The sequence below is a fragment of the Somniosus microcephalus genome, chromosome 8, assembly GCF_052327205.1.
Source record: "Somniosus microcephalus isolate GS21.2 chromosome 8, FLI_Smic_1.0, whole genome shotgun sequence".
NCBI lineage: Eukaryota > Metazoa > Chordata > Chondrichthyes > Squaliformes > Somniosidae > Somniosus > Somniosus microcephalus.
This window is the reverse complement of record NC_140994.1, coordinates 15210413-15235591: the sequence shown is the minus strand read 5'-3', so window position 1 is coordinate 15235591 and position 25179 is coordinate 15210413. Positions and strand designations below refer to the sequence as shown.

The following is a 25179-nucleotide window of genomic DNA, read 5'->3' as shown; positions in this document are numbered from 1 at the left end:
GGAGGCATGTTGGCAAAGATACCAAGGGAAGTTGCTGCTCTGTTTTGAATAGTGGCACAGGATCTGCATCAACCTCCCGAGACAAAAGGAAAAGGCAGACACTCTAATTTAATGTCTCATCCGAAAAACAGACAAATTCTATACATAGCAGTAGGGCATGAACACCTAACAGCAAGAATCATTCACTTGACAAGAGTGAAGACAAGAAGGAGCACATGGCAAATGAAAACCAGTCGGTCAATCAGTAGCCAAGAACAGAAGGTCAAGATTTCAGATACGACACTTCATCGGGTATGTTTGGAAAATAGTTTACGGTTTTCATTCAGTCAGAGAGTAAATTCACCAATCCCGCACTCCTACGGGGAGCTGTGCTCGAAGGGAGCACGGGTTGGGGAGCCAGGGCTAGCGTTATGATTCTATCTCCAACCCGTGCGCATCTCCTCACTGGATTGGCGTACCTACCCAGATATTTTGGGTGATGGCAGAGTTCAATCTGAAAGTGATCCATCACTTGTGTGTTTTTTTTAAAAAAAGTCAGTCTATATTCTTTTCCCGATGCAGAGAAGCTTTAAGTGGCATCACTCGCCAGCAGTTTACTGGAGACATGTTACATCAGAGCTCATGGCATGATGGTGCATACTGTCAAGTCAGTAAGTGAGAAGTTCTTCTCAGAAGGGTGCTGATGGGCACTGCCAGCCAGTCCTGGATGCCAAGCTTGCAGCTTTAAAGCAACGCGAAAATAAAGCTGGAAACCAGGATCACTTTTCCCCAAACCAAGTTTCCCTTTAAATGGAGCACAAAATCATGGAGGCCATACTTTTGAAAGGCCAATTTAAAGTTGTGCTTTTCTGACAGTTTGCCTTTTAAATACTTTCATAACTAGTGCAACACGACATTACCCATGGAAACTGTGCTGTGAATTTGAGTAACATACTTACTAGAAGATGCCAATGGATTGTGGGATCAAGTTCAGTACTGCTGCAACCAAGATTCTTTGGTTTAAACTCAAGAATTCCCAACGCTGGAACCTCTAAAGAGCAGACTGCAAGAGTACAAGTTCATCCTCTGCACCAGTTCAATTCACAACTCCTCTGATAATGAAGAAGCCTATGCCAGTCTACAGACGTTGGACAGATGTTGAAGATCCAAGCTTGGTTTTGCAAGTGGCAGGTAATGGCCATCTCTAACAGAAAGCCCAGCTACCTCCCCTTGACTGATGGCACCACCATCGCTGAGTCTCACCATCAACCTCCTGGAGGTTTGGGATGCTGGGGGGGGGGGGGGGGGGGGTGGATCATCATTGACCAGGAGCTGAACTGGACAAGCCATATCAACATTGGATGCAAGAGCAGGACAGAGGTTGGAAATTCTGTGACAAGTGGCTCACCTCTTGACCCCTCAAAGCCTCTCCACCATCTATAAGGTTCAAGTCAGGAGTGGGATGGAATACTAGCCAGTGGCCGGGGTGGGTGCAGCAGCAACAACATTCAAGAAGCTCAACACTAGGACAGAATATTTCACTTGATTGACGAGTCCACTGGTCTCGATATCCATCTCTTCCACCACTGGTGTACCATGGCTGCAGTATATTACTATCTATAGGACGCACTGCAGCAACTCACCAAACTTACTCTGACAGCATCAGGCAGCCCCACAGACTTTACAGTCAAGAGTAGTAATATCACGGGAACACCATCAACTACAAGTTCCCTTCCAAGTCATACACCATCCCGACGAGCATATCATCACTGTTCCTGCGTCACAATCCAGGAATTCCCTACTTAACACCACTGAGGGGGCGCAATCACCATAAGGACTGCAGAAGTTCAAGGAGGGGGACCACCACCACCTTTTCAAAGCAAGTAAATGCAGCCTCACCCACATCCCAAGAACAACTAAAACAAAAAAACACCAGACAGCATGACCCCCCCCAAAAAACTGGACTATTGGGATGTCCAGGGATTCATCTCAATCACATGGTGTCAACCTAGCACCTGCTGGCCAATCAACATGAAGAATTACAGAGTGCCTGTCCAGGGAACAGGATTGAATTTTGGAACGTGAATTATTATCGCTGTTGTGGGACAGCTGCTCGAGTGGCGGGCCAGACAGAAAACACTAGCCATGACCACACTTAAACTCTGCTGTCTACAGTAGTGTCTGAACTACTATACAGAACACCACATAAATATACAGGCTTTTTGAGTGGGGAGAAGAAGGTCATTCTGTCTCCAAAGTGGTACCTGTTGACAGCAACTGCAGAAAAGGCCAGTCCATATGATCTATGCGTCCTCCAGACTAAAGCAGGAATGAATAGTAAAGTTCTTTCTCAGTTTTTAAAAAAAATATACATTTCTCCTGGGCCCGCCACCCTAGTCCTCAATCTGCTGATACCTCCAGACACACTCAGCACTACACCTAAATGGTGGTGTACAGGCCCGGGTGACAGGTCACTTGTTCTTCTCTCCCCCAAAGACATTGTTGCCTTCTTCAAAAAGTGATCTGTCCATCACAATTTAACAACTGACAAGCAGACCAGCCACTACATTTCCTTTGGGCCATGCGAGCCACAAGGACAGGTCCGTCTAAAAGCAACACAAAGGCTCGAGTTTTTCCTGAAACAAGTGGGAGGGTGGGGTATCTCCGCTGGGGTGGGACTTCCGCCCGCCTTGACCCTGGACAAATTTCCAGCTGACAGGCCATTAAGCATAATTCAGGTGGATTTCCCAGCCTCTGCTGCCGAGTCCTGCCAGAGCCACGGTGGAAGCCAGAAGGCCGCGGAGACCTGCTGTAGCGTGGCAGTGCTAGCAGCCTCAGTGCTGCTGGGACAAACAAAATTTACTTCTTTCTTTTGGGCCCATGCGTGGCAATCCTTGGAAAGCCAGACAACAGAGCCTTGCCGCTGGTACCATCCTTCTCCCTCCCTTCGCCAATCTTTAAACACTAGGCACCAAGGCTTAACAGGTGGCTATCGCACCCATTGTTGGACCAGAGCAGAAGCCGTACTGCTATGCTCCCCACCCATATACAAGGGGTGTCGCGTAGGTCCCTTGCAGTCAGAATCAGGGGAATTTATAATGGGGAACAAAAATGGCAGACCAATTAAATACATACTTTGGTTCTGTCTTCACAAAGGAGGACACAAATAACCTCCCAAAGATGTCAGGGAACATAGGGTCTAATGACAGGGAGGAACTGATAGAAATCAGTATTTGTAGGGAAATGGTGTTAGGGAAATTGATGGGATTGAGGGCCGACAAATCCCCAGGGCCTGATAATCTACATCCTAGGGTACTTAAGGAAGTGGCCCTAGAAATAGTAGATGCATTGCGGGTCATCTTCCAAAATTAGATAGACTCTGGAACACTACCCATGGATTGGCGGGTAGCTAATGTTACCCCACTGTTCAAAAAGGGTGGCAGAGAGAAAACGGGGAATTACAGACCGGTAAGCCTGACATCGGTAGTGGGGAAAATGCTAGAGTCCATTATAAAGGATGTAATAGCAGAGCACTTGGAAAAAAGTGACCGGATCGGACAAAGTCAACATGGATTTACAAAAGGTAAATCGTGCTTGACTAATCTACTGGAATTTTTTGAGGATGTAACTGGTAAAATAGATAAGGGAGAACCAGTGGATGTGGTGTATTTGGATTTTCAGAAGGCTTTCGATAAGGTCCCGCATAAGAGATTAGTGTGTAAAATTAAGGCACATGGGATTGGGGGCAAGGTATTGACTTGGATAGAGAACTGGTTGGCAGACAGAAAGCAAAGAGTTGGAATAAACGGCTCTTTTTCCAAGTGGCAGGCAGTGACTAGTGGGGTACCGCAGGGATCGGTCCTTGGACCCCAGCTATTCACAATATATATTAATGATTTAATGATCTGGATGAGGGAACTAGATGTAATATCTCCATGTTTGCAGATGACACAAAGCTGGGTGGGCGTGCGTGTTGTGAGGAGGATACCGATAAACTCCAGTATGATTTGGACAGGTTGGGTGATTGGGCAGAAGCATGGCAGATGCAATATAACGTGGATAAATGTGAGGTTATCCACTTTGGTGTCAAAAACAAGGCGGCAGATTATTATCTGAATGGCAATAGATTGGGAGACGGGGAAGTGCAACGAGACCTGGGCGTCCTTGTGCACCAGTCGCTGAAAGTAACCATGCAGGTGCAGCAGGCGGTTAAGAAGACAAATGGTATGTTGGCCTTCGTAGCAAGAGGGTTTGAGTACAGGAACAAGGATGTCTTGCTGCAGTTGTACAGGGCCTTGGTGAGACCACATCTGGAGTATTGTGTGCAGTTTTGGTCGCCTTATCTGAGGAAGGATGTTCTTGCCATGGAAGGAGTGCAGCGAAGATTCACCAGGCTGATACCTGGGATGGCAGGAATGACGTATGAGGAGAGATTGGGTCGATTGGGCTTATACTCGCTGGAGTTTAGAAGATTGAGAGGGGATCTCATCGAAACTTATAAAATTCTAACAGGACTAGACAGACTAGATGCTGGAAGGATGTTCCCGATGGTCGGGGAGTCCAGAACCAGGGGTGACAGTCTAAGGATAAAGGGTAAACCATTTAGGACAGGGATGAGGAGGAATTTCTTCACCCAGAGAGTGGTGAACCTGTGGAATTCTCTACCACAGAAGGCAGTGGAGGCCAATTCATTAAATATATTCAAGAAGGAGTTGGATATATTTCTTAAGGCTAAAGGGATCAAGGGATATGGGGAGAAGGCAGGGACAGGGTACTGAATTTGGACGATCAGCCATGATCTCATTGAATGGCGGAGCAGGTTTGAGGGGCCGAATGGCCTACTCCTGCTCCTATCTTCTATGTTTCTATGGGAGGGGTAGGGACATGATGAAGTGTGCCCATGAACTACCGACACCACCCCCCCCCCCCGATCCACTGAAAAATGGGTAGGGCCTGGGTGGTAAATCTCGGTCAAGGAATTTCCCTCTACCCACTCCAACATGCCAACTCTTGCACCAAACAGTGTGAATATTGCAAATGACCCGTAAGGGCGATTCTAGCAGATAGAATGATTTTTGTTGGGAAAAATCCTGCCTGCTTTGGGAGAAATATCATAGGAGAGCTCAGTTGCTCAGAGACTCCTGCAAGACAGATGCTTTGGCAACAACATTATGGAAGGTCTTTGTAGGGTCTCTTTTGGCTGCCCAGAGCTTTCAACACAATTAGACTGACAATAAACAGAGACGACCCCAGGCACATTCTATAATGGTTTGTGCAAACACTGCAGCTGCCGGCAATAAATGCTGCAATGAAAAGCTGCAAAAATTTCCAAGCTATTTGCCAGGTGCACAGAGGAGGAATGGGCTACTCTCGGTATCTGTCACATGAATTGGGAACAGCTGAAGATCCCGGAGTCTAAACTATAGCAGGCACTTGGCACTTGCTGAGATCTCAAGCACCACATGCTGCAGGAGGCCTGCGCGGATTCCTATACAACCCGCCTACAGCAAACTCCCGTCGCAGAGCTAGGAGTGTTGCTCCTCATTAGCTCCCAGAGTTATATTTTCAATAGTTGGCACCATAAAAAGTCTAGAAGGTACTTGTTAGACGTCCAAAATAAAACCTCAATTATAAGTTGCAAATTTGAAAGGAAAAAGACAGACCGAACTAATTTCTATAGCGCCTTTCACGATCTGAGGACGTTCCAAAGAGCTTTACAGGCAATTAAATACTTTTAAAATCCAGTCATTAAAGTCATATAGGAAACGCGGCAGCCAATTTGTGCACAGCAAGGTCCTACAAGCAGCAATGTTATAATGACCAGATCATCTGTTTTAGTGCTGTTGCTTGTGGGATAAATACTGGCCAGGGCACCGGGGAGAATTTCAACCTTCTTCTTCAAAATAATGCCATGGGATCTTTTACATCCACTTGAGAGAGCAAATGGAGCTTCGGTTTAACATCTCATCCGAAACACGGCATCTCCGACCAGTGCCGTACTCCCTCAGGACTGCACTGGAGTGTCAGGCTAGATTTTGTGCTCTTCTGAAACCTTAAAACGCTCCTCAAAACCTGCCTCTTTCACCTCCTAATGTCTCCTTCTGTTGCTTGGTGACAATGTTCTCTGATTACGCTCCTGTGAAGCGCCTTGGGACGTTTTACTATGTTAAAGGCGCTATATAAAGGCAAGTTGTTGTGGGACTTGAACCCACAACCTCGGACTCAGAGGCGAGAGTGCTACCAATGAGCCATGGCTAACACCATGCTCAATTTCCTTCTGGCTGAGCCCTTTCTTCCCCCTGCCCCTTTATGCCATTTTCCAGGCTACAGCTCATTTGACGGAGAACACCACACTTTGGTTTCTTGGGCGGGGGTGAAGAGGACTTGCAAAATGCAGAGCGCGAGGTCAGTATTGATCTGGATTGGTACTTGTCTTGTGACTCTGGTGACTGGTCTGGGCAGGACTAAAGGTTACAATGTTGAATGTGGTGAGATTGGTGCTTTATATCTAAAATTGGGAAGCTTGGCGTCACCCAATTAATTTCTATGCACGTCTCATCTACTGTTTCCAACTCTGGTGGTGTCCTGTGTTGATACAGGGACAGAAAGGAAAAGACAAGTCCAGGCAAGTCAAAAGCAACTAAAGGGAGAGTGGCATTCAAGGTGCTGCAATAATACAAAGGGACCAATAGGAGACAGAAAGGACTTACTGCAACACCCACATTGGAAATGTATGAATAGCTTACACCCACTATCGATAGATGGTACAATGTAAGGAGCGCACATTTACATGTAATTGTACCCTGTCTGTATAGCCACTGTGTGTGCTGAAGCAAGAATAACAATGTAACCAGAACCAAAAGCTGACTTTGTTACTACTCAAGTGAATGATGCACGCGTTTTTTAAAATTCAAAATCCTGCACCGTGGGCCTTCGCCCTTCACTTAGGTTGCTCAAAAGTATTACAATGTACTTGCAGCACAGGAACGGCCCAACAGGTCTCTGCCGGTGTTTATGCTCCACACGAGACTCCTCCCACCCCCTTCATCTAACGCCATCAGCATATCCTTCTATTCCTTTCTCCCTCGTGTGTTGATCAAGCTTCCCCTTAAATGCATCTATGCCATTCACCTCAACCACTCCTTGTGGTAGTGAGTTCCACATTCTAACCACTCTCTGGGTAAAGAAGTTCCTCCTGAAATCCCTACTGGATTTATAAGAACATAAGAAACAGGAGCAGGAATAGGCCACTTGGCCCCTCGAGCCTGCTCCGCCATTCAATAAGATCATGGCTGATGGGCTCAAAGCCACTTCCCTGCCCGCTCCCCATAACTCTTCACTTCCTTATCTTGCAAAAATCTGTATCTCCACCTTAAATGTATTTAATGACCCAGCCTCCACGGCTCTCTGGGGCAGAGAATGCCACAGATTCACGACCCTCCGAGAAGAAATTCCTCCTCATCTCAGTTCTAAAAGGGCGACCCTTTATTCTGAAACTATGCCGAGTTCTAGATTTCCCCACGAGGGGAAACATCCTCTCTGCATCTACCTTGTCGAGCCCCCTCAGTATCTTATATGTTTCAAAAAGATCACCTCTAATTCTTCTAAATTCCAAAGAGTATAGGCCCAGCCTGCTCAACCTTTCTTCATAAGTCAACCCCCTCATCTCTGGAATTAACCGAGTGAATCGTGTCTGAACTGCCTCCAATGCAAGTACTGTATATCCTTCCTTAAATAAGGAGACCAAAACTGTACGCAGTACTCAAGGTGTGGTCTCACCAATACCCTGTACAGTTGTAGCAGGACTTCCCTGCTTTTATACTCCAACCCCCTTGCAATAAAGGCCAACATTCCATTTGCCTTCTTGATTACTTGCTGTACCTAACTAAAAAAAAGTTTACTACAGTGGATCAGTGAGCAGGTATTAGTGACTAGCTTATATTTATGGCCCCTAGTTCTGGTCTCACCCGCATAATCTACATCATCTTCTCTAAACGCAAGGTTGGGGTTATCTGAAATACGAATTTGTCATCACCGCCAGCTGAGCCCGTCCATGGAGGACTTAGCCAACTAAGTCAATGAAGACTCTACCGTATATATTCCGAGCCAAATCTTTCTACCTCATTCAGACACTTGGGAGTCATAATGTGACCAATGTGCTCAGTAGTTCAAACCACCTGTCCTTTAGGGAGGTACTTTAGAAAATGGGAGTTTTATACACACAATTTTTTGTTGAAAAATAAAAATAAAGTGTTGAGAAGGTTGCCGATCTCTCCAAAAAGCAGAAATCTACTCCATAAGAAATACGTATTCCTTGCTATTGTAAATCTACTAAGTACAGGAAACATTGGTTTATCTGGAGGTTAAAAGTCCGGAAAGCTCTATCTACCGGCAAAATTCAGGAGCCGTTTCCTATAAGTTTTTTTTACTTCTCGTTGCTTTTTTTCCCCCCCCAAAGTCAGGCTCTGCAAGGTCTGTAGCTAAGCAACAGCTTCAGCTAGAGATGCTTTTAAGCTGCAGCCGACTGTTTTGAAGCTGTTGCTAAGCAACAGGGTTTGTTGATTCACACGGAGCTGAAAATCTCCGTATGTTTCAACATGTCCGGCAGTTTTGATCTAACGGCAACAGCTCGGTCCCGTCGGTGCCGGATATCACAAAGTTTCCTGTAGCATGATTTCTAGACCAGGTAGTTGGGATAATCAAAATAGTTGGCATAATGGCATCCTCTTTAATTCCTATTTACAGCTGTGAAACTAGTTAGGCCACCTCAATACATCCCCGATGGATAAATCTACACATTAAACTGTCGAAGACGGAGGACACAGAAGGACAGAGTGTGGGGAACAGGCAATACAGTTCTGCTTTCGTCTTCTTTTAGTATTCATGCCATTCTTGACCAGAGTGTGTTAGTAGGTGCAAAGCCAGGACATTATCCTCCCATTTTAAACTTGCTCCTTAGTTCTCACTTAAACGGCAGTACAATTACCAGAGCAGCTCAACTCTGATGAGCTGAATCCTTGACAAGTGCTGTCCGTTAATCCCCCACAATTTTACAAAAAAAAATCATCAAATGCAGACACATTTTAAAGAAGTCACAGTGTCTGTGACGCCTGGACGCTCCCTGATCGTGCAACGGGACAGGCAGGTGTCCTGTACCCTATATACGTACGGTTAAGTCCTGTAAAGCTGAACATTCCGATCTGCTGGGTGATGTGGTCCCACGTGCCGGGTGTCCCCAGTTTCTGCAGCTTCTCCTTCAGCTGTGCTCTCATCAGTAACACACGGTCAGCCATGGTCTTCACATTATCTTTCCTGGGGGGAGGGGAAATTAAAAAAAATAGTTTACTACAGTGGATCAGTGAGCAATTGTGCTGCCTGGTGTGATAACGAGCTCAGCAAGTCCCAGGTTTAATTTCTGATCTGCGCTGAGGGAGCGGATTTTGACTAGGGCTGATGGAGGTGCTGGAATTGACCTGGGCGTCCCTGGGTTAGAAGATGCAACTGTTAGAGCCTCTCTTTTTCCTGGAGGAAATCTCAAACCGTTAACGAACAAACTGGATCAAAAACACTTAGTATAAAACACTAGTTAGGCCACAGCTAGAGTACTGAGTACAATTCTGGTCACCATATTACAGGAAAGATGTGATTGCACTAGAGAGGGTACAGAGGAGATTTACAAAGATGTTGCCAGGACTGGGGAATTTTAGCTATGAGGAAAGATTGGATAGGCTGGGGTTGTTTTCTTTGGAACAGAGGAGGCTGAGGGGAGATTTAATTGAGGTGTATAAAATTATGAGGGGTCTAGATAGAGTGGATAGGAAGGAGCTATTTCCCTTAGCAGAGAGGTCAATAACCAGGGGGCATAGATTTAAAGTAATGGGGAGAAGGATTAGAGGGGAGTTGAGGAGAACTTTTTTTTCCACCCAGAGGGTGGTGGGGGTCTGGAACTCACTGCCTGAAAGGGTGGTAGAGGCAGAAACCCTCATCACATTTAAAAAGTACTTGGATATGCGCTTGAAGTGCCGTAACCTACAGGGCTACGGACCAAGAGCTGGAAAGTGGGATTAGGCTGGAGAGCTCTTTGTCGGCCGGCACAGACACGATGGGCCGAATGGCCTCCTTCTGTGCCGTAAATTTCTATGATTCTATGAAAGATGTTGAGCTGGTGCACTTCCAGTGAAATGCATCAGTCAGCACTAACATGAGCTCTGCACTAGTTAGTATGTACCTGTAAGAAAGATCATTTCGGAATCTTCAAGCTGGTAACAAGCTTGGTAATCCACTACAGATCTCCCCCAGGCTGTTAACGCACCTGTGAAGTGCACACTTGGCTGCAATAGTGGCTTAACGAGAAAGGAGGACAACCAGTTTTGGAGTTCAAGTCTGCAAGCTCCTGCATGTGCAGTGGTAGAGCATGGAGAGGAGGATAACGGCGGTGGGCAAAGTGATGACAAATAAGTCAAGAATTTGTTGGAGGACGTGCCTCAGAATATCAACTTAATATTAAAGGAAGGAAGTCAGTGAAAACAGCAACAAAAAAAAAGTATGGCACAAATATACAATTGTAAATGAGCGGAAGATCATATATTAAAAAGACACCGGTAGAAATCTGTATTGTTGTAAAAGAAATTAAGCAAAGCTGCTACATTGGCACTGATAAATGTTAATCAGAATGCAGTATGTAAGCCATCACTATTAAAAACACCAGGGCTATGCACATTACAGTACACAGCATATTAGATGGGGGGAAAGTTGGAGCCAGTGTGTGTGGGTCCAACCATCCCATGTCTCGATTTTCTTGCATGATGCACCACTCCGCCACCCACTGAGAGGAAGGTGTAAGTACAACGTGACAAGTTGACATAGGTGTTATGTCTGACATCTGGTGATAGGTACTCGATTGCCTTGGCCTGAGCACATGGAGTTGATAGTGCTGTGATCATTGTATTGTGTAGAGGGATTCGATTGCTTGTGCCTGGAAGTGTGTGTGTGTGGCAGCCATATTAAAAGCAGCATGAACTGAACTCACTGACGGTCTCTGGATTATCTTTGCAAACGCAACATTTGGCGACAAGGATGGCTGAAATCTCTCTTCCACCACCTCCTCCCTTCCTTGCACTACCAGGTGAGCCCCCAATCCCATGGGTTCGCTGGTTACAGTCCTTTGAAACCTATCTCATTGCTCTTGGACTACAAAACTGAGTACGGCTTGGAAAAAGGCACGGTTATCCCATTGCTTGGGAGCGGAGGGCCAGCGTGTTCTTGGGACATTATGCACAGCAAACTCAATCCAAACATATGATGAGGCTGTGGCTCTGTTAAGCACACTCTTCACTGCCCCACAAAGTGCCCTCCTGCAGCGATTCATTTTTAGACAGCGTCACCAACTCCTCGGCGAGTCAGTGCATCAATACGTGGCTAATTTGAGGGGGTTAGCTAGCTCGTGCAAGTTCGGTGCATTACAAGATGAGATGGTGCGTGATCAACTAATAGAGCACACAAACAATGTGAGAGTGCGTGAAAGACTGTTACTCGAGTCCGACGATCTGTCGTTGTCACAGGCAGTCAACATTGCCTTTCAAGTGGAGTCTGCAGCCGAATGTGCAACGAAACTAGCACACACACCCAGTGACAGCGCCCTCGGCCCCGACAGCTCTGACACGGTAATGCTCGCGCGACGGCAGCAACGCGCGCTACCGCGGCAACAGTGTGGAAACTGCGGATCTCATTCACATGCTACCAGAGCGCAGAATTGCCCCGCGCGCGGCCAAGCCTGTCGAAATTGTGGAAAACAAAATCACTTTGCCAATGTCTGCCGCTCTGCCCCGGTTGCTACAAATGAACACTCAGTCGTCAAGCACTATAATCCACAATGTGAGCTCTGGGCCAGTGGTGGCTTTCAAATCATGCACAATTAACCTGAATGATGTGTGCATCCCGCTGTTGTTGGATACCGGTGCCAGCGTCTCACTGCTGAATGTGGACACATTCAAACACTTTTTCAGCTCCCTGCCACACACTGCGCCCTCCATTACCCTTTGCGGGTATGGTAATTCGAAAATTGGACTAGTGGGCTCAGTCAACCTCACAGTACGCTATGGAACAAAAGTTTTGCCAGATTTTTGTTTTCATGTGGCACGCCAAGGAGCTAACCTGATGGGACTGGATCTTTTCACTGACCTGGGTTTTTCTCTCTTGGACACTGGCGGGTCTGCGATTCTGCACGTCGCCTCACCGTGGCGCCAAACATGGCCAGCACTCTTCGAGGGTCTGGGCTGCCTGACTGCCTTCACCCACCAGCCCATGGTTGACTCCACCGTTACCCCTGTCATTCAGCCACTGCGCCGCATCCCGCTTGCTCTCCGTGACGGGGTCACAGCTGAACTAAAGCAGCTACTGGAAGCTGGCATCATCGAACCAGTTGATGCCTCCCCATGGGTCTCCAACCTGGTGGTCGCAACGAAAAAGTCAGGTGGTCTACGCGTCTGTGTCGATCTTCGAGCAGTGAATAAGGCCGTAATCCCTGACAAGTATCCACTGCCCACGTCAGAGGAACTCACAGCGCAGTTCTATGGTTCCATCCTGTTCTCGAAACTGGACCTTCGACAGGGCTATCTACAGGTTCCCCTCCACCCCAGCAGCAGGGACCTCACTGCTTTTGTGACACATGCTGGCGTCTTTCGGTACACCAGGATGCCATTTGGACTTAGCTCTGCACCCAGCTGCTTCCAAAAGGTGATGGCCTCTGTGCTCGCGGGCATTCCTGGGGTGGCCATCTACCTGGATGACATCGTCGTGCATGGGCCCTCGACCTCCACTCACGACGAACGCCTTCAGAGTTTTCACAGCTCTGGCAAAACACAAGCTCACACTGAATGGCGAGAAGTGTGTCTTTGCTGTTTCAGAGATCGAATTTGTGGGGTTTTGGTTGTCAGCTGACGGTATATCCCCACTCCAGTCAAACGTGGATGCCATTCACAGCATCCCAGAACCCAGCTCTGCAGCACAGGTTGCCTCCTTCCTTGGCATGACTGGGTACTACCTGAAGTTTTTGCCCCAGTACTCAGCCACCACAGCCCCACTGCGCCAGCTCCTGCGAAAGGATGAGCCCTGGGTGTGGTCACAAGCCTCTACAGAAGCTGTTCGCCTCCTCAAATCGCAGCTCATGTCGCCTCCAGTGTTGGCTCACTTTGACGTCGCCAGCCCCACCCTCATCACCTGTGACACGTCCGCTGCAGCTGTGGGGGCGGTGTTATCGCAGATACAGAATGGAGTGGAGAAACCAATCGCCTTTGCCTCCCGAGCCCTTAGCCCCACCGAACAGAAGTACTCAGTAGGCGAGCGTGAGGCGCTGGCGTGCGTCTGGGCGTGAGCGGTGGCACCTGTACACGTATGGCCGTGCCTTCACCCTGCAAACCGATAGCCAGGCTCTCACTGCCCTGCTGTCGACATCCGGCACGGGCCACAGACCACTGTGTCTACACCGCTGGTCTGACCGCCTCCGCCAATACAATTTCAGTCTCCAGTTCACACCAGGACGTGACAATGTTGTTACAGATCTGCTCTCCCGCACTGTCTCTGCCCCAGCCCCACTCGTCGGGTCTGAACAAGTGGAACAGGATATCGTCCAGATGCTGCACACACCTCTCCAAACCACAGTCTCTCTCCAGGAGCTCAAAGAGGCCTCTGAACAGGATCCGGCCCTCTCCCAGCTGTGCACCTTCATCAGAGATGGCTGGCCTCGCAAGGTGCCTGAGGAACTGTCTGCCTACTCCAGAGTTAAAGAGGAGCTCTCCTGCTGGAATGACTCCTGTGTTGCACGTGGGCTCTGCACTGTGGTCCCAAGTGCCCTTCGTGCGCGTGTTTTATCCATGGCGCATGAGGGCCACTTGGGCATAGTGAAGCTCAAACAACGATGCCGAGACCTAGTGTGGTGGCCGGGTATCGACAGGGAAATCGAGGCCCTGGTCAAGGACTGTGCAGCCTGCCTTGTAAGTGGCAAGACTGGCCACCAAGCTCCCCCCCACCCCTGCAACCCCTTGCCTGGCCCGCTCAGCCCTGGGGGCACCTGCAGTTGGACGTCTGCGGGGAGATCCATGGTGTCCCCCACCATCAACGGTTCCTAGTGGTGACCTATGACCTGCACTCAAAATGGCCAGAGGTCACTGCCGTGGGCTCCGTCACCTCTCGGGTCATCATTGATATCCTTGAGTCCCTCTTCTCCCGCTGGGGGCATCCAAAGGCCATCACCACAGACAATGGCCCCCAAATGGTCTCTTTGGAACTCTCCTCTTACCTTGAGAGCAAGGGCATCCATCACATTCGCACAGCGTACTACCACCCAGAGTCAAATGGGGGGGGGGGGGGGGGGGGGGGGGGAGCGTTTTAACCAGACTCTGAAAAATGGCCTCAGAGCACACCTATCCCAGGGGTGTGCGTTGGACAAGGCCCTCCTCCACACACTGCTGCACTACAGAGCCTCCCAGCATTCCACGACAGGGGTCTCACCCGCATCCCTCATGCTAGGCCGTGAGCTCATGCTGCCCCTTGGCAGGCTCCGCCCCTCGCTAGCTCAGAGCCCTGCTCCACCGGCTCAAGCCACAGTCGCTAGACAGCAGGAAAAGATGAAACTCCGCTTCGACCAGTCGAAGAGGGCCAAGGCGCCCAACATCTCAGTCTCCGATTGGGTCAGAGTCCGCAGGCCTCACCGCAATAATAAGATGGCGTCATTCTGGTCCTCCCCTCTCCAAATCAGCCGCCAACTTGGACCAGCCACTTTCTGCCTCAGACGGCTCTCGGTGGCATGCCAGCTGCCTTTGGAAGGTGCCAGCACCCCCTGATGCGGGATTATACGGACCTAACCCCCAAGAGTGGCGGGATGCACATGTGGCTCAGCCAGCCAACCCTCAAGCAGATGTTGTGCCTCAGCCTGCTCCTCACCAGTCCACACCTCGGCCTGTTCGTACACGTTCTCGCCCTGGCCACCTACAGGACTTTGGTCACTACATTTCATGTTTGAAATTCTGTGAGGGGGGAGGAAATGTTATGTCTGACATCTGGTGATCGGTACTCGATTGCCTTGGGCTGAGCACATGGAGTTGATAGTGCTGTGATCATTGTATTGTGTAGAGGGATTCGAGTGTGTGTGTGTGTGTGTGTGTGTGTGTGGCAGCCATATTAAAAGCAGCATGAACTGAACTCACTGACGGTCTCTGGATTATCTTTGCAAACGCAAAAATAGGCAGCTTCCATTATAAAGATGAACATAGGGATTTATAATGGCAAAAGTTGACACAAATGCAACAAGAACATGACAAACAGTAGTAAGGTTTTGTAACCAGGAAGTGTAAGCAAGCAGGTGCAGGAGTGCTTAATATGTTATTCAGATATTACATGAACATGCCTACACACTGATCAATGGGCAGGTAGTTACACTGCACTACTCATCTGCAGGCGAATGCTTCGATACTCAAACTGCCATCAGCTCTTAGAACGAGGAGAAAGCAGCCTCGGTCTACCAGAAACACAGTACCCATTTACCAGGGCATCAACTGCCACCTCCCATGCTTGCATCATTCTTACAAGAACTTTGGAAGATTTGGAAAGTGATATGGGTGAAACACAAGGCACAGGTGATCCAGGAATACAGATCTCGGTGGGCATACTTCTTTTCAGCTAAGGGGTTAGCCTTGGCTCGGTGACAGCACTCTTCACCTCTCAAGTCAGAAGGCTGTGGGGTCATGCCCCACTCCAGAGACTCGAGCACATAACGTACATTGACAGAGAGTGTTGCACTGTCGGAAGTGCCATCTTTTGGACGAGACGTTAAACTAAGTTCCCATCTGTCCCCTTAGGTGGATATAAAAAGGTTGCGTGGTGCCAAAGAGCAGGGGAGTTCTCCCAATGTTCCTGGCCAACATTTATCCTTCAATCAATATTAAAACAGATTATCTGGTCATTTATCACAGTGCTATCTATGGGACCTTGCTGTGTGTAAATTGGATGCCGTGTTTCCCTACATTACAATAGTAACTACACTTCAAAAGTACTTAATTGATAGTGAAGCGCTTTAGGATATCCTGAGGATGTGAAAGGTGCTATATAAATGCAACATTAACAATTTGGATTTGGGAATCGGAAGTCTAATTTCAAAATTTGCGGACGACACCAAATTGTGTGGGGGGGGGGGGGGGGGGCGGGGTAGTTAATACGGAGGAAGAATGCAACAAATTACACGGTGACATTAATAAACTTGTAGAATGGGCTTGTAATTGGCAAATTAATTTCAATATAGGCAAGTGTGAGGTGGTGCATTTTGTTAGGAAGAATAAGGAGGCCACATACTGCTTGGATAACAAGAGTCTAAATTGGGAAGAGAAGCAAAAGGGATCTAAGGGTACAGATAAACAAATCATAAAAAGTAGCAAAGTAGGTTAATAAGGCCATTAAAAAAGCAAACCAAGCACTTAAGTTCATTGTTAGAGGGATAGAATTGAAAAGCAGAGAAGTTATGTTAAACTTGTATAGAACCTTGGTTAAACCACACTTAGAGTACTGTGAACAGTGCTGGTCTCCACATTATAAAAAAGAGGTACTGGAGAAGGTGCAAAAAAGATTCACTAGAATGATACCAGAACTGAGAGGATATACCGATCAGGAAAGATTGCACAGGCTGGGACTCTTTTCTCGAGATAAGAAAAGACTGAGGGGTGACCTGATAAGAGGTCTTTTAAGATTATGAAAGGGTAGACTTAGGGAAAACGTTTCCACGAGGGGGGGGGGGGGGTCCAAAACTAGAGGTCATAAATATAAGCTAGGCAATAATAAATCCAATAGAGAATTCAGGCAAAGCATCTTTACACAAAGAGTGGTAAGAATGTGGAACTTGCTACCACAAGGAGTGGTTGAGGTGAATAGCTTAGACGCATTGAAGGCGAAGCTAGATAAGCACATGAGGGAGAAAGGAAAGAAGGATAAGCTGATGGGGTGAGATGAAAAGAGGTGGGAGGAGGCTCGTGTGGCGCATAAATGGTGGCGTAGACCAGTTGGGCTGAATGGCCTGTTTGTGCTGTAGACTCTACTCTATGCAAGTTCTTTTGAAGCTAGGCCATCAAACAGACTATGAAAGTATTGGAAATATCTGCCAAATTGCCAACCCACGAGTGATGAATTGTTTCCTCAATATAATTCTTTAACGCACAGTATTAAAAAGGAATATATGTACGAGAAGGGTTAGAATTCCCAGGATTGACTTGGGCATGCAAAGTTCACAAGAAAACCATAGGCATTCTACAGGAGTACCCAGAGTTTAAAATGCTAAAACTCAAACATCACAACCTAAGAAGATGGCTTAGGCTCCAAGGATACAACTGTGAAGGTCCCACATGTTTAATATTTCTTCTGAAGTACACTGTAAAAAATGCTTTTTTGCCAGGTCTCTGCCTGACTGTCACCTTTCAGTCTTCCTCCTCTAGCCTTTTGTGCAAGTCTCTGGAATTCCCAGCCCTCTCACTCTCTCCACCTTTTGCCAAACCCATCTTTGAAGTAAGGTTTTGGTTACCACTCCTAACTCCTGCACCATGGTTTGGTGTCCACTCATTGCTCCAGTCAGTCAGCAACAAGTTAAGTCTTGAAAATGATTTTAGGCTTAAAAGTTAAATTTTTAAAAACTTGTGGGTGCATTTATTGTTTAAGGCGGCTTAAGCATCACTATTGCGGAGTGCTTCTTTAAAACGTTTCTCATATATCAACAGTCTCTCACCATTCAGCAAAGAGTTGTGGGTTATTAAGTGTAATGGCTACAATACGAGCCCCTTGAGCTGGAGGGTTTGACCACATAGTACGAGCTATCTTCTCCATTTGAGATCGAATCCTGGTCAAATTGTCATTGTCCTTGGCCACAATACACAGATTCCCAACACGTTCATCTAAAAACAAGGGAGGGAAAAAAAAAAAATGGATCATTCCGTTAACATTGAACTACAAGTTTCTTGTGTCCAAGGCAAATTTACCTGGAGTTAAGATGGTCATGGCGCCAGAAGCTTTTCCATGACTGCAACTCATCATTTCTCTAGTCCATTGTGAAATACACAACCATGGCAAAACACCAAGAAAGGACAGTGATGTTCAAGACTCTGATGGTGAAAAGCCAGCTATAAATGTCGGATATAGGCTTTGAATGGCCCCAATAGGACTAGGAGGTTGTGGAATGAAATAAAGTTTCCTACTGAGCAGATGTCTCATCCGAGACTTGCTTTGCTTTCTAAATCTTATCCAAAGATTGAGTTTGTTGTGTCTCAAGGGGTTTTATACCCTTACCTATATAACAATTGAGGACGACTCCGGGGTGGAGAGTTTAGTTAACAGCCATTTTATTTACAATGTGCTTCTTCACTCAATGCACATTTCCCATAGTGCATTGCAAATCACCACTACGGTATCCCATGTGGGACAATTCTAATGCACATTCAAAATACACAACATATTTCCTCCCCCTTAAAATAGAATGTCCACAAAACAGAATAACTGAAAATGACTATAACTTTGGAAGAGAGGGTAGACTGCCTCTACATTCCGCTAACCCTGGGGATTATTCTGCCCCATGCACACAGGTGAGCACTAACTGTAGCTGAGGCGCTCTGGAGGCTGTCTTTCTCTTTGGGGGTAATGCCTAGTCTCAGGAGCAGGCTCTGGCTGGCTCTCCCGTGACCCTGCAGGCGTGGCTTCCCCCCTCGATAGCACAAGAGTGGATGGTGCCACCGTCTCAGGGTCGGACGACCAGTCCCTGCTAGAGCCCCCAGCAGGTCCTTGATCCTCTGTTTCTTGGGTTACCTGTGGCGACTGTCTTGGCAGTAACTGGTCTACATGCTGTCTCCATGTTTGGTTGTCTCCGGTGCGGACTCGGTATAAAACGGGGCCCGTCTTTTGAATGACCGTAGCCGGGACCCACCGCTCCGGGGTGGTGTAGTTACGCGTGAGGACTTTGCCCCCCCCACCACAAAAAGTGTCGTTCTTTGGACCTCCGAGCTCGTCTGCTGACTTGATCCTGCTGATTGGCGTGCACCACTGCTTCTGTGGACGTTGGCCTCAGCAGGTCAAGGCGTGTCCGTAGCTGCCTTCCCACGAGTAGGTAAGCAGGAGATGCTCCAGTCGTAGCATGAGGTGTGTTTCGGTATTTCAGCAAGAAAGCATTCAGGTGCTGCTTTAGAGGAGCATCACTTCTTGCCGCTTGCAACGCGCATTTCAGCGTTCTGACAAATCTCTCCGCCAATCCATTCGTGGATGGATGATAAGGCGCAGAGAACGTGTGCTGGATTCCATTGCTCTTGAGGAACTCCTCCATCTCCTGGGATGTGAATTGTGTTCCATTGTCGGTTATGATCTGCTCCGGCAGACCAAATCGCCCAAACATCTCCGAGTCTCGATGGTTTTCTCCATAGTGGTAGTGGGCATTACTGCAACCTCCGGCCATTTGGAATGGGAGTCCACCACGACCAGGAACATCGCTCCTTCCACTGGTCCCGCGAAGTCCAGATGGATCCGTTGCCACGGTGTCACCGGCCATTCCCATGGATGCAGTGGCGCTGCTCTTGGCGTATCCCTGGTTGTCTCGCATGGACATGATTTTGCTTCAACTTCAATTTCATGATCCAGACCGGGCCAGCAGAAGTAGCTTCGTGCCAGCTCCTTCATCCGGACAATACCACAATGTCCTGAGTGCAGCTCGTTGAGGACATGTTTCCGCAGCTTTGGTGGTATGATCACTCGCATGCCCCAAAGGAGGTATCCTGACGTGACAGACAACTCCTTCCCTCTTGACAGGTAAGATAGGAGCTCAGGTGGTGTGTCTGACACCCGTGATCCTTCTCCTCGCATCACCCGATCCAGCACCTTGGATAGCGTAGGGTCCACTCTGGTCTCTTTCTTGACCTGCCGGGCCGTGACAGGGGCATTGCTCACCATGTCAAAGTAGAAAATCTTCTGCTCACAGCCTTCAGAGGGCACAGGCAGCGGAAGTCTTGACAATCCGTCCGCATTGCCATGTGCTGCTGACCTCCGGTATTTGATGTAATTGTGAGCGCTTAACATCAGCGCCCAGCGCTGCATCCTGCACGCTGCCAGGGAGGGTATTCCTGTGTGTGGACCAAAGATCGATGTCAGAGGACGATGATCCGTCAGCAAGGTGAATTTCCTTCCGAACAAGTAGTGATGGAACTTTTTGATTCCAAAGATGATGCCCAAAACCTCTTTTTCGATCTGCGGGTATTTCACCTCCGCCTTGCTCAGGGACCTTGACGCGAATGCAATCGGCTTCTCTTTGCCTGAGGGAAAGATGTGGGACACGACCGCGCCGACGCCATAAGGCGAAGCGTCACAGGCCAGCTGAATCTGCAACGACGGGTCAAAGTGCGTCAACACTCTGGGGTCAGTCAAAGCTGCTTTGGCTTTCTTGAATGCACGCCCAGGCCTTGCCCTGACACAGCAACTCATGTAATGGCTTCAACAGTGATGCCAGCTGTGGAATAAACTTTCCGTAATAGTTCAGGAGACCCAAGAATGACTGCAGCTGGGCGACATTTGTAGGTGCAGGAGCGTCGGCAATGACTTTCACTTTTGACGGTGCTGTGTGTAGGCCGTCCACGTCAATGACATGGCCTAGGTACTCCACTGATGGCTTGAAAAATTCGCATTTGTCCTTGCGAACGTGCAAGCCATATTCTTCAAGTCTTCCCAGTGTCTTCGTCAGGTTCTGCAGATGCTCGTTGTCGTCCTTTCCTGTGACAAGGATATCGTCGAGATAACATTGTACCCCTGGAATGCCGCTTAAGATCCGGTCCATAGCCCGCTGAAACAATGCTGGTGCTGACGTTATACCAAAGGGTAGGCGGCAGTACCTGTAGAGGCCCTTGTGGGTGGTGATGGTGAGGTACTTCTGTGAGTCCTCTTCCACATGCATCTGCAAGTAGGCTTGGCATAGATCAATCTTGCTAAACTTCTGACCGCCTGCTAGACCCGCAAAAAGATCTTCAATGATGGGGAGGGGGTACTGTTCAGCTGAGAGCACAGGATTCACTGTTACTTTGAAATCTCCACATAAGCGAACCGCGCAGTCACTCCATCACTGGTACCATGGGCGTGGCCCACTCACTGTGCGAAACCGGCACCAGGACCCCTATCTTGACCAGACACTCCAGGTCAGCCTCCACCTTTGGTCTGAGGGCGTAGGGAATGTTCCTGGCCTTCAGGAATCATGGCTGGTTGTCAGGCTTCACCTGGAGTTTGACCGTAATCCCCTTCATACTCCCCAATTCTCCGTCAAAGACAGCCGCATGCTTTGTCAAGACTGCCGCTAGCCCCGCCTCTTCGACTGACACCGCATTCACTTTTCTCCAACCATGGCCTGCCCATCAGGGATGGATAGTCACCCTTGACCACGTAAACTAGCAGCATCACGGTTTGTCCATTAAGCTCCACCTTGACCTCCGTCTTACCCAGCATTGGGACTGTTTCCCCAGTGTAGGTCTTTAAGGTGAGCTTGGCCGGCGTCAGTGATAGGTGGTTCAGTTTTTCTTTGAATAGCTTCTCTGAAATCAAGGAGACAGCGGCCCCCGTATCCAGCTCCATTTTGACCGGTATTCCCTCTAGTAGTGGAGTGACTCCATAGCCTGATGAGCCTCCATTCACCGTTAACACATGGAGATTCAGCTCCCCATCAGAGTCTGTGTCACTGTCTTCCGGTTCTTGTTTCACCATGTGTAGGTTTTTCTTTTTAGAACGCCAGTTGGATGTGTTTCCTTGTTTGTTTTTGTGTGTCTCGGTGTAGAATTGTTTGCTTTGCCCTTTACACACACGCTCAATGTGTCCTTTCTTTTCACATTTCCGACAGGTCAGGTCTTTACACCAGCAGTCAGATGGCTGATGACCTGACCTTCCACATCTGTAACACTCTCTGGCGCCCCTTGCATGCTTATCTGGTGTAGCTGCTACCCTGTGCACTCTTGTTGCAGCCCCCAACAGCTGTGCATCTTTAGCTGCTAACTCCATAGACACAGCGAGCTCCACTGCTGATTGAAGCGTCAATTTGTCAGTCGTGAGCAAGCGCTTCTGTGTTGCTTCACATCTTAATCCACACACAAACCTATCACGGACAGTGTCATTTAGAGTTTCACCAAACTCACAATGCTCAGTTAGCTTCTTTATCACTGCAACATATTCGGCTATGGACTCACCCTCCCCTTGGTTTCGTTTGTGAAACCTGAACCTCTCGGCAATCAGCAGCGGCTTGGGTGCAAAATGTGTTTCCAAAACTTCCACAATCTGATCATATGTCTTAGCGCCGGGCTTATCCGGGTGCATCAAACTCCGTAACAAGCCAAATGTTTTTGCTCCGATCACAGAGGAACGTCGCCACTTTCACATCATCTTTAATGCCATTTGCAGTCACGAAAAATCCGAAACGCTCTGTATAAGCACTCCATTGCTCCGCCGTTTCATCAAATGGTCCAAACGCTCCGGTTAGCATAGCTATTATGTCCGTGTATAATTGAGACACGGACTGCAGGAGTTGATAACAAGTCTTTACTGAATGGAGACAACCTGGAAACTGAAACTACAGAAGCCTGCTAGGGCCTTTTATACAGGGGTGGTCACTGCCGGTACTGCAGTCTGAGACCAGTTATTCCCTTAAAGGGACATACACAACAATTCCTCCCCTTTTAGATAAACAGTACATAACATTCATTTAACAACTAAATAATAACTAATTACAATTACGGTTGCTAGATACATTGGTTCAAGTTAAGCAATTATAAGTTCAGTCTTTGAGGAGGCTTCCCGATTCTGTCTGGATAACGCCTCTTTGGGATATCAGGTTCTTCTGGCAAGGTTGAGTCGGGATCAATGTCGTTGTTTGGTTCGTCTGCTTCCAATATCACCGATTCTGCGGTAGATGCAATTGGTACTTCGGTTTCATCGCCAGGTGTATCAGATCGTGGTGTGGAGTTGACGTTTTCCAGTGACTCTAGAATCTGGTCAGCATGGCGTCTTACAATGCTCTCTCCAATGTCAATGGTATACATTAGAGGTCCTTGCCGTGTACAGATCGTTCCTGGCTGCCATTTCTCTGTGCGGTAGTCCCGGGCCAAAACTGGTTGACCTATCTTGAAACTCCTGGTCGGCCTTTCATTCATATTCTGAAACTGCCTGTTCTCCACATCTCTTCTGACGTTTGGCTTAACCAAATCCAAGCGGCATCGTAGTCTTCGATTGAAGATCATCATGGCTGGAGTTTGGTTGGTAACCACATGTGTCGCATTCCGGTAGGCAAACAAGAAGTTATCCACCTTGTGTTGTAGGGGTATATCTTCATTACACATTGCCTTGATAGCCTTCTTGAATGTTTGAATGAACCTCTCGGCCAATCCATTAGTGGCTGGATGATATGGGGCGGATGTGTAATGCTTAACACCATTGTTCTTTAAGAACCTCCGGAACTCTCCAGACACAAACTGTGGTCCATTGTCAGAGCAAATCTGTTCAGGCAGCCCATTCCTGGCGAATATGGTTCGTAAGACTGAGATAGTTTTTTCCTGTGGTGGTTGAGGACATTATTACCTCTGGCCACTTTGAATGTGCATTCACCGCAATTAAAAACATCGAGTCCATAAAGGGACCAGCAAAATCAATGTGCACCCTTTACCATGGAGATGAGGGCCACTCCCATGGATGTAGAGGGGCTTGTGGTGGGGCGTTTTGGACCTTCTGGCATCCTGTACAGCTCTTGGTCATCTCTTCGATTTCTCTATCGATTCCCGGCCACCACACAAATGCTCTGGCTAAGTTCTTCATTTTTACCCCTCCCAGATGACCCTCATGAAGCTCATTGAGCACTCTATCCTTCAATTTGGGTGGAATTACTACTCTGGATCCACACATCAAGGTTCCTCTGCACACTGACAGCTGTCCTCTTCTCGGCGAAAATGCTGGCAGCAGTGGTTCGCCATGTGCTGGCCATCCCTTCACCGTTAAATCATAGACCCAGGAGTGTGTCGGGTCATTTCGGGTTTCCTTTTCTATGTTTGCATTCGTCACAGGGAGACATTCGACTATAGTCGAGTGGAATAACTCCACTGGATCCACTGCCAGTTCTTCTTCCACCGTCGGCAACGGTAGGCGCGACAATCCATCAGCATTCCCATGCTGTTTAGTTCCTTTGTAGTCGATGTCATATTGGTGTGCCCCTAGGAAAAGGGACCACCTCTGTAGCCGTTGTGCTGTCATTATCGGTACGCCCTTCTGAGGGTTGAAAATGGAGACGAGAGGTTGATGATCAGTTAGTAGAGTAAATTTCTGACCGTGCAGGTAGTGATTAAACTTCTTCACCCCCCCCACACCAGGCTGAGGGCTTCTGTCGATCTGGGCGTAGTTACGCTTGGCTGAAGTTAACGAGCGTGACGCAAAAGCTATCGGCCTCTCTGAACCATCAAGGAATTTGTGTGACAGTACCGCCCCAACACCGTAGGGAGACGCATCACACGCCAGTCTCGGTAGTGATGGGTTGCAGTGAGGCCAATACTTCCCTTGAAGTGATTAGGTCCTTACTCTTCTGAAAGGCCCGCTTACATTCATCGTTCCATTTCCATGCTACTCCCGTTCGTAGTAGGGCATTCAGTGGATGCAGAATTGTGGACAAATTCGGCAAAAACTTATGGTAGTAATTCACCAATCCGAGGAATGACCTCAGTTGCGACACATTTTCAGGCGCTGGAGCCTTAACTACCGCTTCAATTTTGTCAAGGGACTTATGCAACCCCTCTTCATCAATCACGTGGCCACAATACGATATCGGTTTCTTAAAAAACTCGCACTTAGGGCGATTGGCTCGTAGCCCATGTTCACGTAGTCTAGTGAGCGCCTGCTCTAGGTTGGCAAGGTGTTCACTGTCATCTTCACCTGTCACTAGGATGTCGTCCAAGTAACACTGAGTCCCCGGAATCCCTTGCAGGACTTGTTCCATCGCTCTTTGCCATATCGCCGGAGCTGATGCTACTCCGAATACCAGTCAATTATACCGGTAAAGACCTTTGTGAGTGTTTATCGTGAGATACTTCCTAGAGGATTCTTCAACCTCCATCTGCAAATATGCTTGTGCTAGGTCAATTTTTGTAAAACGCTTCCCTCCAGATAGTGAGGCGAAGATAT

General features: G+C 48.0%; 1 protein-coding gene across 1 annotated transcript in view; it reads right to left on the bottom strand.

The window, feature by feature from the left end:
* The window catches only part of got1 (glutamic-oxaloacetic transaminase 1, soluble), a 78950-nt gene that overhangs the window by 11257 nt on the left and 42514 nt on the right, over positions 1-25179 (bottom strand). Inside the window, exons 7-8 of the mRNA XM_085994279.1 lie at positions 17741-17906; positions 9149-9291 (exon numbers count right to left, since the gene is read on the bottom strand). Coding sequence (XP_085850405.1) covers positions 9149-9291; positions 17741-17906 — 309 coding nt within the window. The remainder of the gene's footprint in view (positions 1-9148; positions 9292-17740; positions 17907-25179) is intronic.